We start from the raw sequence: 15,808 nt of genomic DNA on the forward strand, positions 1-15,808 counted from the left end.
TAATTTAACTCGAGGAGCCTGGCTCACGGCTGAGAGCCTGTGGGCGATGCCGGCAAGATGGCAGCGTGGGAAGGACCGGGGATCTGCCTCCCCGCTGACGTAGCGTCCGCGCTGGCAGAGCCGGAGGTGCCTGGCGCTGGAAGTTGTAGTCAGAGTCATTAGGCAAGAAAAAGAAGTAAAAGGCATCCAAATTGAAGAGGAAGAAGTAAAACCATCTGCTTGCAGATGACATGATCTTATGTGTAGAAAACTCTAAAGACGCTACAAGGAAGCTATGAGAACTACTAAGTGAACTGCACAAAGTAGCAGGGTTTAAAGTCAACCCACAGAAATCGGGTGCATTTCTAAGTACAATGAGCAAATCTGAGAAGGAAATTACAAAAACTACCCCACTTAGCATCACATCGAACAACAAAATACTTAGGGATTAACTTAATCAAGGAAACGAAAGACTTGTAGAATGACAACTATCAGACATTGCCAAAGGAAAGTAAAGAAGATGGAAATACATGGAAACACATCCCATATTCATGGACTGCAAGACGTAATATTGTTCAAATGTCGCTGCCAGCTGGAGTGTTCCACAGGGTCAGTACAGGCCCTACCAAAAGGGCAAGGACTTTTTTTTTTTTTTTTTTTTTGCAGAAAGAGAAAAGCCCATCCTAAAATTCATATGGAATCTCAAGGGACCCTTAAAAAGCAAAACAATCTTGCAAAAGAACAAAACTAGAGAATCACACAGAAATCACACAAAAGCTTCAAAACATGGGATCTGGCAGTGATTTCTTGGATGTGACACCAAAGGCACAGTAACAAAAGAAAAAATAAACAAGTTGGACTTCATTAAATTTAAAAATTTTGCGCATCAGGAAACACCATCATTGGAGTAAAAAGACAATCCACCAAATGGGAGAAAATACTTGCAAATCCTGTGTCTGATAAAGGACTAATACCCATAATGTAGAGAGAAGTCCTACAACTTCAGAACAGTAGAAAACAGCTTGCTTCCAAAATGGGTGAAGGACTTGAGGGGCACCTGGCTGTCTCAGTCAGAGGAGCGTGCAAAACTTGATCTCAGGGTCCTGAGTTCGAGCCCCACGTTGGGGGTGGAGATGACTTAATGATGACTTCATAAATAAAAGTACTTTAAAAAATGGGCAATGGACATTGCTCCAAAGAAGACATACGAATGGCCAAGAGGCACATGGAAAGAAGCTCAACATCACTCGTCATTAGGGAGACGCAAAACAGACCAGCAGTGAGGTACCACCTCACACCCATTAGGCTGGTTATTAAGGAAAAAAACAAAACAGAAAACAACAGGTATTGGTGAGCTGTGGAGAAACTGGACTTCTTGTGTGCTGTGGGAGAGACTGCAAAACGGTACAGCCTCTGCGGAAAACAGTGTGGTAGTTCTTCAAACAACTTAAAAATAAAATTGCCGTAGGACACAGCACTTCTGCTTCTGCGTAAATATACCCCAAAGAATCAAAAGCAGAGCCTGGAAGGGCTACTTGTACACCATGTTCATAGCGGCACTATTCATCGTAGCTCAAGTGGGCCACACCCCAAGGATCCATTGACGGGGAAAGGATAAACACCACGTGTGTGCAGGAGGGAGGGAGACGTGGGATATTATTCAGCCTTAAAAAGGAAGGAAATTCTGCAATGTGCCACAGCACTGAACCTCGAGAACATTGTGCTAAGAGGTCTAACCCAATCGCGAAAGGACAAATGCTGCAGGATGGCGCTAATACGAGGTGCTGAGAGCAGCCCAACTCATGGAGACAGAACATACAGGAGTGGGTGCCAGGGCCTCGGGGAGGGTGGTGGGGAGTTAGTGTGCCCCCGGAAGGGACCCAGTAGAGAGAGAGACTGGTGGTGTGGATGAGCGGGGTGAGTCAAGCAGGTGGGTTTCTGAGAAGTCAGGATGGAAAGACCTGCAGCTGGGGCCAAAGGGTGAGCCTCCAGCAGAAAGAGGCCGCGTCGCTGGCTGTAAGGATGGAAGGAAGGAAGAAACTTGTGTTGGGAGTGAAGTTGACTTCCCATCTGGTGGCTCTCATCTTCCTAGCAAAGTATGAGCTCAGATTCCTGCTTGAGAGCAACACGAGGGAGAGAAGGTGGTGGGGAGTGCCGGGAGCCACTCTGAAGTCTGAAATGATTAAAGAAAATCAGGTCAGACATTCATCTCAGTTCCGCCACCCAATAAAGGGTTTCTGACTTTAACGTGAAGGCCAGTGGGAGCCATCGAGGTTTTAAAGGAGGGAGGTGACACCATCAGAGCCCCGTATTTTGGAGTTGTTCTGCCTGGAGTGTGCTGTTTTTCCAGGAGATGCCAAAGGCCTGGGGGTCCAGACCCTAGCCAAATAGACAGCTCTTGCTGAGGAGAGGGGCAGAGAGCCGGCTCTGAGCTCTGTCAGACCAACAGCCACTCCCATCCTCTGGGGTCCGTACCTGTGTATGCTCTTTTTAGGAAGAATAAATGTTAATTCTTCTCCAATGTTGGACTGCAAAATTGCGTTAGGTATGTGGTGATAAATCAGATGAGAAATCTTCTCTGTGCTGCAGTGAGGTTTCTTCACTAAAGTCATGTAATATCCAGCACCTGAAACAACATTTCAAAGACTTTTTCTGTAGCTCAGAATGGGTAGCTCTGTGGGAAAGTGGAGCTGGGGGGCCCTGTGGGGTCAGATGGGAACCCCAAGGAGTTGGCCTCTGAAGGTCCGTGTTCTCGAGGGCTCACACAGACTTTCATTAAAAGGGCGTGAGGCAGACAATAAGAGAAATAGGGAAGATCTATGGGTTATCAGTGACATGTGCTGAGGAGAAAGATAAACATGGGAGGGGATATGGGGGTCGGGGGTGTGTGATTATAACAGGGTCACTGAGGCCTAAGTGTGCCCAGGCGCTGGCTGAGGAGGGAGTGGGTGTGGCCCGAGGGGCAGGAGCTGAGCCGGGGAGTGGAAGAGCATTGGGAAATGCCCCTGGGTGACGGGACCAGGCCAAGCAAGGCCCCGTGGGCCAGTCCTAGGACTCTGGCTTTTACTTTTGGTGGGAGGGGAGGTCACTGAGGGGCTGAGCAGAAGAGTGACACAGCCATTCAGACAGCTGGGCAGAGGCTGGGGGTGAGTTAGCCGGCAAGTGCAACAGTCCAGGAGGCGATGGACGCCTGGCCAGGGTGCTAGCTGGGCGTGGAGGCTGGGGAGAAGGGAAGGCCCCCAGGGTTTGCGGACCATTGGGATTTGGGCTCTGAGAGACAGAGGGGTCAGGGAGCCTCCAAGGTTTTGGCCAAGCCACTTGAAGAAAGGAGCTGTCTGTGCTGGGGATGGTGGGTGTGGTGGCAGAGAGCGGGCAGAGGGGCCCCCGGTCTGCCTAGGGTTTGGACAAGTCCCACAGAGCGGGTCAGTATCCACGCGGGTACAGAGTAGGCTCCGGGTACACGCACGCTCCTCTGGAATTCAGGAAGGGGCCCAGGCTGGAGAGACACACATTTTCCAGCACAGGAGACCGGATGAGGTCACCCAGTACACAGGCAGAGAATGGAGTGAAGTCATGGAGACATGTCCGCTCCATGAGCAGCGGAGACCCAGGAGGGCATGGGGTCTGGGAGAACAAGGGGAGCCACCGTGGAAACAACCCACACCCGTATAGGCGCTCCGCACACACTGCTCACTCCTTGAGGAACACGGTCTGTGAGTGTCCGTTCTCTAGGTCGGAAGGGGAAGGCTAAAGAAGGTTAAAGCTCCTGGCCACATGGATGAAGAGGCTCTAAACTGGCAGAGTGGAGCTCAGACCTTGATCTCCTGACTCCAGGTCTCAGGCTGTGCTCCTCGCTCCCTCCTCCTGTTGTGGCCCCTCTCCTGGCCTCAGGGGCCCTCGCGGAAGCGAACCGCCCCCAGACCAGGGACGGGGTCCTGTGGGGAAGGGAAGCAGGCCCGCCAGCGCCGGGGCCACTCACCATACTTTTGCTTGAGGAACAGCGAGGACCCGCAGCACTGCAGCTCCCCCTTGGCCATGATGGCCACGCGGTCCCCCAGCAGGTCAGCCTCGTCCATGAAGTGTGTGGTCAGCAGCACGGTGCGGTCGCTCTTGTGCTGCTGCAGGAGGTCCCAGATGGCCCTCCTGGAGATGGCGTCCATGCCCGAGGTGGGCTCGTCCAGTATCAGCACCTACAGGCAGAGCAGTGGCCGCTGGGGGTGGCAAAGCCATGTCGCGGGCCCAGGCTGGCTGTGCGGGAGGCCCCTGCTCTGCAGGCGTCCAGGGCCACAGCCAGCCCGTGCCGCGTGCCCCGGCCCCGCCCCGGGGCCTCCCACCCGCCTACCTTGGAGCCCGCTATGAGGGCGATGCCGATGGAGAGCTTACGCTTCATGCCCCCGCTCAGGAACCGGCTCAGGGAGTCCTGCTTGTCCTCCAGACTGAGGACGTGCAGCATCCGCTGGACTTCCTCGGGGCACTTCTGGCAGGACAAGCCCTTCAGCTGCAACAGTGGGGACAGAGAGGTCCGGTAGGGGCTCCTGCTGGGAGGCTGGCCCGTCCAGTCCACAAGGAGCCTGGCCTCGGTGTCATCCTCTTCCCTCCGTGAGCTGCACCTGGTGCCCTGACGTCCCTCCCTTCCTCCCCGGTACAGGCCCACCTGTCCAGCCAGCATTTTGCTAGTATATCGGTAACCTCGACACAAGAAAATTACTACCTCCAGGGAAAGGGATGGACAAAAGGGTTCTGCATTTTGACCCATGTAAACGTATGTCTTATTAATACTCAGTACGGCATATTAAAGGATCCTACATCATGAGCAAGTGGGAGTTATCCCCGGGACGCAGAGGAGGTTCAACTGATGGAAAACCCGTGCAAGTGCTGCATAACGAAGCGTCTGGCTGGCCTCTGTCCCATTACTGGGAAGGGCCTCTAAATCCCTGGCGTGACGGGGTGTCCTTGTTATTCCCATAGTACCCTGGGGCCACACCTGAGTTCATGCTAACGTGTTGACTCAGGACCTGCTGGGGGGTGGAGGAGATATGCAGAGGCTGCAGCTTGAGTTCAGTCCCGTGGCCCATGAGTCGACCGTCCAGGGCTGTGTGATGAACCCCCAAGAAAACCGGACACTTGCAGGTTAAGTGAGCGACCGTGTTCACAGCCACATCCCAGCAGGGTGAAGCGTCCGGAGGACATGGAAGCCTCGCATTTGGGACTCTCCCAGACCTCACCCTACATGTCTCTTCTTTTCACTGGTCCTGATTTGTACCCTTTATGGTCACATTATAACCTGTCCCCTGCCTCCCCTCCTGAATGTTTACGGAATAGTGTCTGGAAGAGGTTTCAAGGCCTTCTGAGGTTGGGTCAGGGAGCTGCAGGCTGACCCTCCCTAAGAACGGATGCAGGAGAAACAGCCTGCCACCCACAGACGCACCTGAGCATAGAAGGAAAGATGCTCTTTGACGGTGAAGTTCTCGAACAAGATATCGTGCTGGGGGCACCAGCCCAGGCCCCTTCGGATCTGAGCCATGTCACGAGAAATTTCATATCCGTTGACATAGGCCCATCCACCTGAAGGAGGAAGAAGACCTAGGAGCAAATGCAAGACATACGCTAAGGTCATCTTCAGCAGAGCACGCCACAGCGGGAGGCTTACGGACGCCCTGCGTCCATGGGCAGACTGCCGCATCCTTGTCACGGTCAGTCACGCCCACGGACTGTGTGTTCCCTGACGGTGAATGAGGTTGTGTGCGGGAGGCAGAGACAGGGGACGTCCTTTCTGCCTCTGAGGAGGGCCTGTCTGGCTAGGGGAACAAAGCAAATTACACTGAGAAGCGGTAAGCAAGACTATGGAAATGGGGCTCAGGAGAACCGTGTGTGGGGCATCTAAGTGTTCTGACTTGAGACCCGTGACTGATTCCCCTTTGATTCCCGGGAAGCCCCCCAGGAATGCACAGAACTGCACCCAGCGCCGGGCACCTGTGGGAATGTGTGGGGCTTCACGGCCCACCCATCAGTGTCCTCTCGCTCTTTGTTCTCATCTTCGTCATTCACATCTATTTGCAACAAGGCTAAAAGAAGAAAGTATAGCAAAGCACACAAAGAGTGTAGGTCCCAGCAGTTAACACTGTTAACTATTATGACCACTGCTGACACGGTTCGGCATAACTTTGTGGGGTTTTTTTTTTCTAAGATTTTTATTTATTTGACAGAGAGAGCACAAGCGGGGGCTGCAGCAGAAGGAGAGAAAGAAGCAGGCTCCCCACTGAGCAGGGAGCCCGGTGGAGGACTCGATCCCAGGACCCTAAGATCATGACCAGAGCCGAAGGTAGACGCTTCACCGACTGAGCCACCCAGGCGCCCCTCCTTCGTGTATTCTTTTATGCGCATGCTGACTCATGTGTTAATGTTTTTAGCAAAAATGGGAAAATATGAATTCTGGTTTTTTAACTGGCTTTTTCACAAAAGGTATATTGAGGCCATTTCTCCACTTGCACAAAATCTGTATAATTTGGGAAGGAAGATTTTATTGTTATGAATACACGCTGCTTATTTATTCAACCCACGCTAATTGGTTAGTAGGTGGTTTGCCGTTTTTTAGAAGTACGAACATGTGATATGACTTCGCCTTCTTTCCCACGTATCTCCTTACTCTAAATCAACATAAGGATTTTGGGGGCGCCTGGTTTTGGCTCAGGTCGTGATGTTGGGGGTCATGGGATCGAGCCCTGTGGCGGGCTCCTCGCTCAGCGGGGAGTCTGAGAGAGTCTCTCTCCAGAGACATGCAGAGCCGTGAGCACAGCTCCTCGATAGTGTGTGAGGTCTCATTCCACAGACTGGAAGAGCCAAAGATTCCGTCTTCCTGGTACAGGGGCACATGAACAAACAGACACTCTACAGATGGCAAAAAAGCAAACAGCAACTGCTTCATGCTCAACGTCAGTGAGACCTAAGGAGGGGGATGGAGGCTCACCCGGGCTGTGTTGAAGGCTCTCTCCTGAGGGGGCTGGCCCCGCGCAGGTACCTGTGAGCATGTAGCACGTGGTGGTTTTGCCGGCTCCGTTGTGTCCCAGGAGGACGGTGATCTGCCCCTGGTACAGATTCATGGTCAGTCGTTTGACTGCGATGTGTTTATTCTTTCCCGTGTGATACACCTGTGGAGAATTCAGCGTGTGACCGACTCGGTGACGGGCATGTGGCGTTCCTGAAGAATTTACGACCCACACCAAGTTCCCCGCGAAAGTCAGTCCGTCGGTGGGAATGCAAGTGGAAGTCTGGAAGGGAGCCCCTCTCTCAGGGTTTAGCTGCCTGGGGCTGCTGAGGAGCCTGACGGGGGTGCAGGCCAGGGCTTGAGGACGCAGGGCTCAGAGCGTGGCAGGGAGTCTTCTCCCTGCTTCCAGAGCCACACCTGGCCCTGCGTGAGGTGGCCAAGCCCCTGAGAAATCATGCCAGAGCCACATGTCTACAGACAGCCTGGTATGTGAACAGAAAGGAGATCCCTGGAAGCCACAAGCGTGCCTGGCTGCTTCCGCTACCGCAGCCTGTGAAGGAGCTGGAACCGTCAGCCGCGTCGTGAGTCCCCTGGGCTAGGATGTGACACCCCCCAGCCCCCAGCCCCCACAGGCAGAGGAAGGTGGCACGAAGTGCGACAAGGACACCGCCTCTCTGAAGGTGCTGAAGGAGAAGATGCTACTCGGAGGACGTGCCAGGGCACAGGGCTGGCCTCCTGTCCTGGGAGCACCTAGTCACGCGGGCTCCGCGTGCAGGAAGGGCTCAGCGAATGCTGGTGACAGACAGACACTCCCTGTCTGGAAGCCAATCCTGAACGCCGGGGCAACGAGGGCTTGGGTGTGTAAACTGTGGGGATCGACGGCAGCTGCCCAATGGCTGAGTGCCAGGGTGTCCCCCCGCAACGGTGTTGGCACGGTGGGGGGTCTGTTTCAGGAGACATCATCCCGACCCCCACCTCCTGCACTGAACTGCCTGACTTTATGTCGGATTCCTATTTGCAGGGTACGTCACAGGAAGACACTAAACCTCCCTCAGGGAAGGTATCTCGTAACCACCGTCAGAGTAAAACAGAAGACTCCGTACACTAGTCGGTAAAATCTCGGAAGGAGACTCGTGAGCTGATACCTTGTAGAGATGTTGGATTTCAATCCCTTTCGCCAAATTGGTGGGCTCCTCCTGAATGAACTTGCTTTTCGGACCTTTGTCGGGATCCCCCACGTCCAGCACTGACCGTGTGAGGGGCATAGACCGTCCGCACCAGTGGGACGGCTAGACAGAAAGTCAACTGACATTAATGTGTTCGGGTGAATCGACTGTCGTCTTTGGAAAGATAAATATTTTGGTGAATTAAATTCTCCACACTCCCCACCCCCAACCCCCACGTTGCCTGGTATCGAACATGTAATGGTGCCTGGAGAAGTCAGGCAGCTTGCTCATGGACTCACTACCAGTAAGCTGCTTTTGGCCTATAACTCAGGGTCCCAAGGTCAGAGTGAGCGACCGTCCTGCTGGATGTGCTGTCCCTGGGCTGCCGGCGAGCTGGGGAAGCCGGCAGGTTGGCAGACAGCCTCCCTGGCTGAGCCTGGAGAAATCCTGGGGTGGACATTCCTGGAAGGGCCAGTGGGCAGCCACGTGGAGCCCCAAGTCCGTGCCTGTGCCCCTCAGACAGGGTCACCCCCTTCAAAGACCATGGGACGGGGCCGCTGGCATCCGCAGGTGACTCCACTTGTAAGGAGACCGCGCCTCTGAGAACTTGTTGGGGTCGCCAAGGAAGGCTGCACCCTACCAGCACCCCAGAGGTCTCAGAGAGCGTCAGGGCCACGCCCACAGCCCGGAGGGGAAACGGTGGTGTCCCGTGCAGATTCACGGGGTCTGACATTGGAGTGGACACAGCAGGACATTGCAGACAGGCTTGTGGGCACTCTGCATGGGGCCCTAGCCAAGGACGAGTCAGAGACACTGAGACTCGTTCATCGTGCTCCCTTGGCGACCACAGCTGAAGGTTTGGGGTAAATCCCGGTTAGAGAACCCGGCTTAGATTTCCTGGGGTCTGAGATTTCCATCAAGACACCGAGGAGACGGGTGAGGCTCCTGGGGCGGGGGCTGTAAAAGGTCTAAGGTGGTCTATAGGACAGCAGTGCCAGTACTCACCAGAACAAAGAAGTACCAAGGCTTGGGTACACCATACTCCCCGGGGAGGACAGCCTCCACGTACCAGGCCACCACACTGTACAAGACGGAGTCCAGGAGCAGCAGCAGCAGCACCTGGGAGAAGTTAAACTCCCCACTCACGCTGCCAATATTCTCCCACTGCATGCCTGTACCTGAGCCAAAGGAAGGACGGCGTCAGCACACGCAAGGCAGAGCTCCCCCCCGAACGGCTGGCGACCAGGACACTGACAAGACCGGACAACTGGGGACTGGGGCATCGAGGGACGAACGCAAGGCACAGGGAAGGGGAACTCGAGAGTCGTGAGATTCTCCCATGAGACAAGGCATTTTCGGGACCGCCAAAAGGCCCTAGTGTTTTCACGGGCACCAAGAAGGAGGAGTCTGGTCACCAAGACCCTTCTCCACGCTTCTGCCTTCTCTCTCACTCTGCCCCACCCTCTTGATGGGCTAATTCTCATTGGAAGGGAGGTCAGCACAGGCGCCTCCTTACCCTACAAGCTCGCGTTCTCACTCCCCCTGTGTGGGTTACGTGCCCATCCTGCAAGTGAGCGTCCGTGCCACCTGTGATCCCAGGGGTTCCCGCTCCGCGCTCTGTATCTGCTCACGTATTGTTCATTCACCGTCTGCCCCAGGGCCTCATGCGCACCTACTCCAGGAATACAGGAAGGCACGGAGGCGGGGCTTGGGACCAGTTCCAGGACGCGTAGGGAGGTAAGCAAGCTGTGTGATGCCAAGTGTCCAGTCTGAGTGCCAGTTGACTAAGCTTCTCATTTCAAGCATCCAAGACACTGAGCGGCTGTTGCCACCTGGCAGGCTCACGGTGGCGGAAAGCAGCAACACGGCAGCACACACACGGGCTCCATCGCTGCTCCTCAAACTTGAATGTGCTGGCTGAGCGCCCGGGGATTTTGTTCCTATTAGGTGTGTGTGGGGGGAGTGGATGCTGTTGTGGGGGGCCAGGGGCTGGGAGACCCACGGGGATCCCCTTCCCATGACAGGTGTCTACGTGCCAGCCCAGAACATCGCCGTATCAGATCTCGCACCAACTCAGGACGGGTGCAAGGCTGCGGGGAATGCAGGGCACACTTGGTCCCCAAGTGTCAGGTCCATCTCAGTGCAGATCTGCAGGGCCCGGATGGCAGACACATGATTGCCGGTTAACTTTAGGTATTTACTGAGAGTGCCTGTACCAAAGAATACATGAAATGGAGCTTTAACAGGCAATCCAAGGGAAATATCGCATGACCTGCCTTTGCCACGCCGGGGTCAGTCGCCCAGAAACACCCAGAGTGTGTGCCCCGTCCCCACCCCGCCCCTGGCCCCAGGCAGCATCTGCCTGGGTTTTGCCTCTTACCCAAGCTGACAGTCTCTCTGTAACTGGTCTCCCCATACCATGCACATTTCGTGCGACTACTGCCGCTCTGAATTAAAATCTACCGTCTTGCCAGCTCTTATTTGTTCCAAACTTTTCTTTCTTTTTCTCCTCCTTTTCTCCCTTTTCTTGAATTCATGGAGAATGTTTTCATGATTCCATTGTATTTCCACTGTTGATTTATTATTTATACCTCTAAAAATTTTTTTCAGTGTTGTCGTAGGGTTTACATCATTCATCTCTAACCAGAGTATGTCATCAAACGATGTCATGGCTGCTCACATGTCGCGTGAGGACCGTTCTCGGCATCTCCCCAGTACTTGCCCGCACATCTCACTTCTGCGTGAACTCTAAATGCTATAAGCTCCTCCCACTTTTGCTTTAAAACTCAGTCCTCTTTCAGAGCAAAAACCCAAAAACAAAACAAAACCCCCCAAAAAGCAAAGTATTTTCCATTTCTGGTACTCTTAATTGCCTGTGTAGAGGGAAGCATTCTTTCCACCTGAAGATCTCAGCATTTCTTGTCATGTCTCCTCCCCATCAAGTCTGCTTCTGTTTCTTTCAGACAGTCTATCTCTTGCCGAGTTTCCACCCCCTGGCAGGGTTCTCCCCGAGCGCGTAACCCGTGTCCCTGCATGGTCTCCCAGCTTGCACACGCTCGTCGCCTCCGGGATACGCTTTCCGCCCAGTGCCTACTCAGGTCTTCCCTCCCTTGAGCTTTACCACAAATTCTAACATTTAATTGATGTGTATGAATTCTGGACGCAAGCCTTTTGTGGGCTCGGTGTGTCTCCCTCGGCAGCTCCCCTTCATTCTGTCTGGGGCTTCTCAACGTCAGATGCCTCCGTCTTCGTGGTCGGTTCTTTTTTGCGTCTTGCTTAACGAGAAATCTTTCCCCCTCGGAGGACTGGGGTGTACTCTTCTCTATCATCTCCGACAGCTTTAGAGAGTTTCGACGCTGGAACTGATTTTGTGCACTGTGAATTGGGGTCCGATTTCCACCTCCCCAGAACGTTCTCCAGGTGCGCCAGCTCCGTTTCCCGACCCCGCTGCTCTGTAGCATCACCTCGGGCCTTCGACTGTGCCTGTGGCCTTTCTTTTCTGTTCTGTCAGTCTTTTCGTCAATCTTGATGACTCTTGCTTTACCGTAGATCGTCATAGCCAGTAAAACAGTTCTCACCATCTTGTTCCTCAAGGGGTTTTTGCCATTCTTGGTCCTCTCTACATGCCTTTACATTTGAGAACCGGCTCATCAAGGTCCGTCATTGGTTGGGGTAGAGGTGAGCTGTCCCTTCCTCCCACAGTCTACCTAGTCCTGTTTGGGAGCACGGGAGGAGTCTGGCGGGCTGGCCCTGACCCCATCGGTTCCATAGAGATTGTCCTGAGCCAGCTGTTCCCGTCCTGCTCCCTGACTTCTCAGCCTCCCGCAGTGGAGGCAGGCACAGGACCGAAGTCCTCTCTCCTTTCCGCCGCTTTTGGACTCAGCCAATCTTTGCTTATTCCTTTCTGTCTCTATTAAGTTTGAAAGTTACACAGTGCTTCTAGCCTTCCGGTTGGCTCAGTACTGAATTACCGCATCTGCTTCGCGTGGCCCAGTCTAAAGTTCATTACCTTTCCCCTCCTTCCAGAAAGTATTTATGCCCTTTGGGTTCTGACATTACCCCCTCAAGAACCCCTCTTATGTATTTTAATTCACCTGTTAAAAAAAAGAAAACCCCAAGACATCTCTATTAGTATTATTTTACACACCCAGCGTGTGAACCAGTAGCTTCAGGCTCCCGTTGAAAAGCAGTTTGTCTTTCTGTTCCTCAGGCTGCTTGTAAGATTTTCCTCTTGCCATCTGCCGTGCTCACTCTTACGCTGATGTGTCCAGGGTAGATTTCTTCTTCTTACTCTTGTCTGGGATTTGCTGGGCCTCCTGAAATCCAGTCTGGGGACAGATCTGGGCTCCGTCTCTTCAGAAGTATTTCTTCTGCCCCCTTGTCTCTTTTCCTGCTGGACGTCTGCTTAAACGGGGGTAAGCCCTCCTCACTCTTCTCAACTCTCTCGCGCATTTTAACATCTTTCTGGTCCTCTTTGCTGCTTCCCGCATGGTTCTTTCTGACCTACTTCCAGGCCATAACCCTCCCTCGGCTTCGAAGCCACGGTTAACCCCTCCAATACATTCAAACAATGCCTTTACTCAAAAAACACATGCTGAGCACTATTGTCTTATAATCTGTGCTTTGGTAATTCCAAAATTTGAGGACTTTGTGACTGTTTCTGTGGGCTGTCATCCATGGCAGGTTATGTCCTTATGTTTTTAATTGCTTTTTACTGTGTTGCATTTTGCCCTTGAGAACCCGTCTGTGAGGATTTGCCATGACGGGGATGAAAAGGCTTCTGCCGGGCACCCGAGTGGGGGCCCTGTCGTCCCAGGACAACCCGAAATCACGTTCCTGCTCGAGGGTCCCTGGACAGACCTCGCAGGGTGACCCCGGGCTGCAGCTCTGCCGGAGACCCAGCCTCTGACAGGTTGTCGGGGGCGATTTTCCCCTTGGGTTTTCTTCCATAATGCGGTCAGCACCACAGCACCTTCCGCAAGGCCGTCTCGTTTATGAGGGGCTGGGATACGGATGCGGGGATAGATGCCCCTGCTCCCCTTCAAGAAAGCCGGCACTTCAGTTGCTGGCCGGGGCCGTGGTTGAGGGTCAGCCTGGTCACGCCCTTTCTTGGGGGGGGGGTCCACACCCAGTGACAGCAGGAGGCAGAGGCGTGAAGGCCCGGCCACGCCAGCCCAGCGCTTGGGTGGGCCGCTTTAACCCGTAACTCCCAAGTGAGAACTGCTCTGTAGCCCTAGTCTTGTTTCAGTCTCTCCCTGAGAGAATCTCTGCGGGGGAGCGAACCCAGGCTCTTCTGCTCTCAACAGAGAGGTTCCATAAAGGTCCCCTATTCACTCCCTAACATGTGAGGAATCAGAAATACCTTTTTAATTCCGCTTTCCCCCCATGCTTATTTGTGAAGTGTGGTCTCATCAATGCTCTAAGGAAAACCACGCGCCTGCAGTAAATTCTGGCCAGCTTCACACCCTTTATTATATCTTAAACACCCTTAACCCTTGAGACCGTCCCAATTTAACAAAGAAGATAATTGGTAGATGGTGCCTCTGACCAGGTCATTGGAAATTATCCCAGTTGCAGTACGAGGACACACAGACTAGATCCAACTTATAACTCCCATCCTGTCGTCTGCCGCTAAACCAAGCCGTAGCATCTAGAACCAGAACTATGGTGATAAAAGCCAACACTGAGCCGTGAAGACACTTGCTACAGTGTCCACAGCCGGCCGTCTTAGTGCCACTGAGACGGGGGCGGTTTCATCCAGAAAGCCTAGGGAGCCCAGCAGGCCCTCGGTTTTGATGTGTTAGCCCCTATCTTCTGCGGTAACCGTTGGCATTCTGAGGAATTCTTCCAACTCCGGAACGTAAGGCAAACGAGCACGTGGGGGTGCGGCTCCAAATGAGGAACTTGTGAGGAAAGTAGACCACCACCGCTGGCAAGGCCCCCAGGCCAACCCCAAGCCTGTGCGCCTGGAACACGGCGTATGTGAATGGCCCTCTGTTATCTGTAAAGTGCTAAACGTGTTCACTGAATCCAGCTGTGAACCTGTCTTTTCTATGTAACTACATAGGCTTATAATTTCCTAAATCGTTACTATGCTTTAGTTTTGCTCCCAAACCACACCGGGAGCTGTGTGGTGTGAACCGTGTCCTACGACCCACCGCAGCTGCCGGGGTACCGCAAACACCCCCAAGCTGAAGGAAGCTGCAGCGAGGGCCGCCTGGAAACGCAGGTCAGCCTGGCCCGTCCCCCGCGGTGGCGGAGCTTCAGGGCCGCTTCCCTGGGGAAATGGGGGACTCACCTTTTATCTCAAATGCGGAGATTAATCGGACCCCCAGTGCCATGGCGACGTTGGAGAGCAGACAGAAGGCCACCTTTTGGAAGTGGGTCCTCTGGGAGTAGCTGAACGTGAGGTACAGGTACGGGAGGTAAGTGAAGAAGAAGATGATGCCTCCGGCGGCAGTTGCTACGTGGGCTGCAGGAGGACACGGCAGGGGGCCCCGTCAGCCACGCACGAGGTGACACAAGCCCCGTCCCGCCACGGCCGGGGTGGGGAGCAGGGATGTCTGCGGGTGCCTCGGCATCTCAGAAGGGAAGCAGGCTTTTACAGAGCGTTGCACTTTCACTATCGAAAGACTAAGGGCCTCTGGGCACTTCACGGTGTGAATGGGTCTGTTAGGGCGCAGATCTCTAACCGCTGCAGACAGACTGACAGCGCCTCCTACGGTCTAAACCCTCCCCTTCGCAGACGGTGGCACGTGTTGTAGCCCCAAGGCCGGCAAGTTACCTACAGCCTCTTACTGAGCCTTCACGCCCTCCCTGTTTACAGACGAGGAAACTGAGGCTTAGCCACAGTAAATACGTTTGTCCAGTGTCGTGGAGCGAGTAAAGTAAGGTGAAGGACTCAGGGTTTTCCAGGCCGTGAGCATGGTGGCTCCGGACTGGGAGATGAGGCCAGTCCGACTGCAGGCTGGGAGACAAGCTCAGGTGCAATGCAGACGTTCCACTTCCTGGAAGTCGAGAGAGTAGGAGCTGGGGTCGTGAGGACTGCATCCACAAAGGAAAGAGCCCCGTTGAGGCATCAGGCATACCCGCCCCGAACCTGGCTATATGACCCATGGCTAACCTTGGATCCAGTATTACTTCTCTGAGTTTCAGGTTCCTCGTTTGTAACAGGCGTGGAGAATTGCTAATGTTTACTAAGCTCTTGCTAGATACCAAATACTGTTCTCAGCACTTTACATGTAATATCCCATTTAATCCTCATAACGAAGTTATCGATACTGTGATTTTCTCGTTTGCAAGAAGGGGAAACAGATGCACAGTCAGTCTGTGGCCTTGCTCGAGGTCAGGGTCCACGCGAGCAGCCCTGTGAGGCTGGAGCAGGAGCTGTCGGCCTCAGTGAGGAGGGGAGAGACGCTGCTGTCCATTGCAGGGTCGGGAAGAGGTTTCAAAGTGCTGTGTCAGAGAGGCGTGGGACAAACTGACACAGGAACGTGGGTGGGTTGCAAGGTGGTGGCCGGGGGCTCTCACTGAGAATCAGAGACCAGTCCACCCAGGGGGAGAGTTTTTCTGCAGCCACGTTCCGCGGGTCAGGTGTAGGTGCAGGGTAGGCGGGGGGGCTTGGTGGGACCAGGGCTGAGGATTTGCGATGCAAGTTCAATGGACAGCTGATGCGTGT

The 15,808-nt window shown here is 53.9% G+C and overlaps 1 protein-coding gene across 1 annotated transcript in view; it reads right to left on the reverse strand.

The window, feature by feature from the left end:
- Nucleotides 1-15,246, reverse strand: part of LOC103668787 (ATP-binding cassette sub-family A member 17-like) — a 49,732-nt gene extending 34,486 nt beyond the window's left edge. Inside the window, exons 1-9 of the mRNA XM_040634450.1 lie at nt 15,219-15,246; nt 14,429-14,602; nt 9,136-9,308; nt 8,110-8,253; nt 6,998-7,127; nt 5,408-5,562; nt 4,322-4,477; nt 3,959-4,169; nt 2,455-2,605 (exon numbers count right to left, since the gene is read on the reverse strand). Coding sequence (XP_040490384.1) covers nt 2,455-2,605; nt 3,959-4,169; nt 4,322-4,477; nt 5,408-5,562; nt 6,998-7,127; nt 8,110-8,253; nt 9,136-9,308; nt 14,429-14,602; nt 15,219-15,246 — 1,322 coding nt within the window. The remainder of the gene's footprint in view (nt 1-2,454; nt 2,606-3,958; nt 4,170-4,321; nt 4,478-5,407; nt 5,563-6,997; nt 7,128-8,109; nt 8,254-9,135; nt 9,309-14,428; nt 14,603-15,218) is intronic.
- Nucleotides 15,247-15,808: the final 562 nt, after the last annotated feature.

Source organism: Ursus maritimus, unplaced genomic scaffold (assembly GCF_017311325.1).
Source record: "Ursus maritimus isolate PB19 unplaced genomic scaffold, ASM1731132v1 scaffold_2, whole genome shotgun sequence".
Lineage (NCBI taxonomy): Eukaryota > Metazoa > Chordata > Mammalia > Carnivora > Ursidae > Ursus > Ursus maritimus.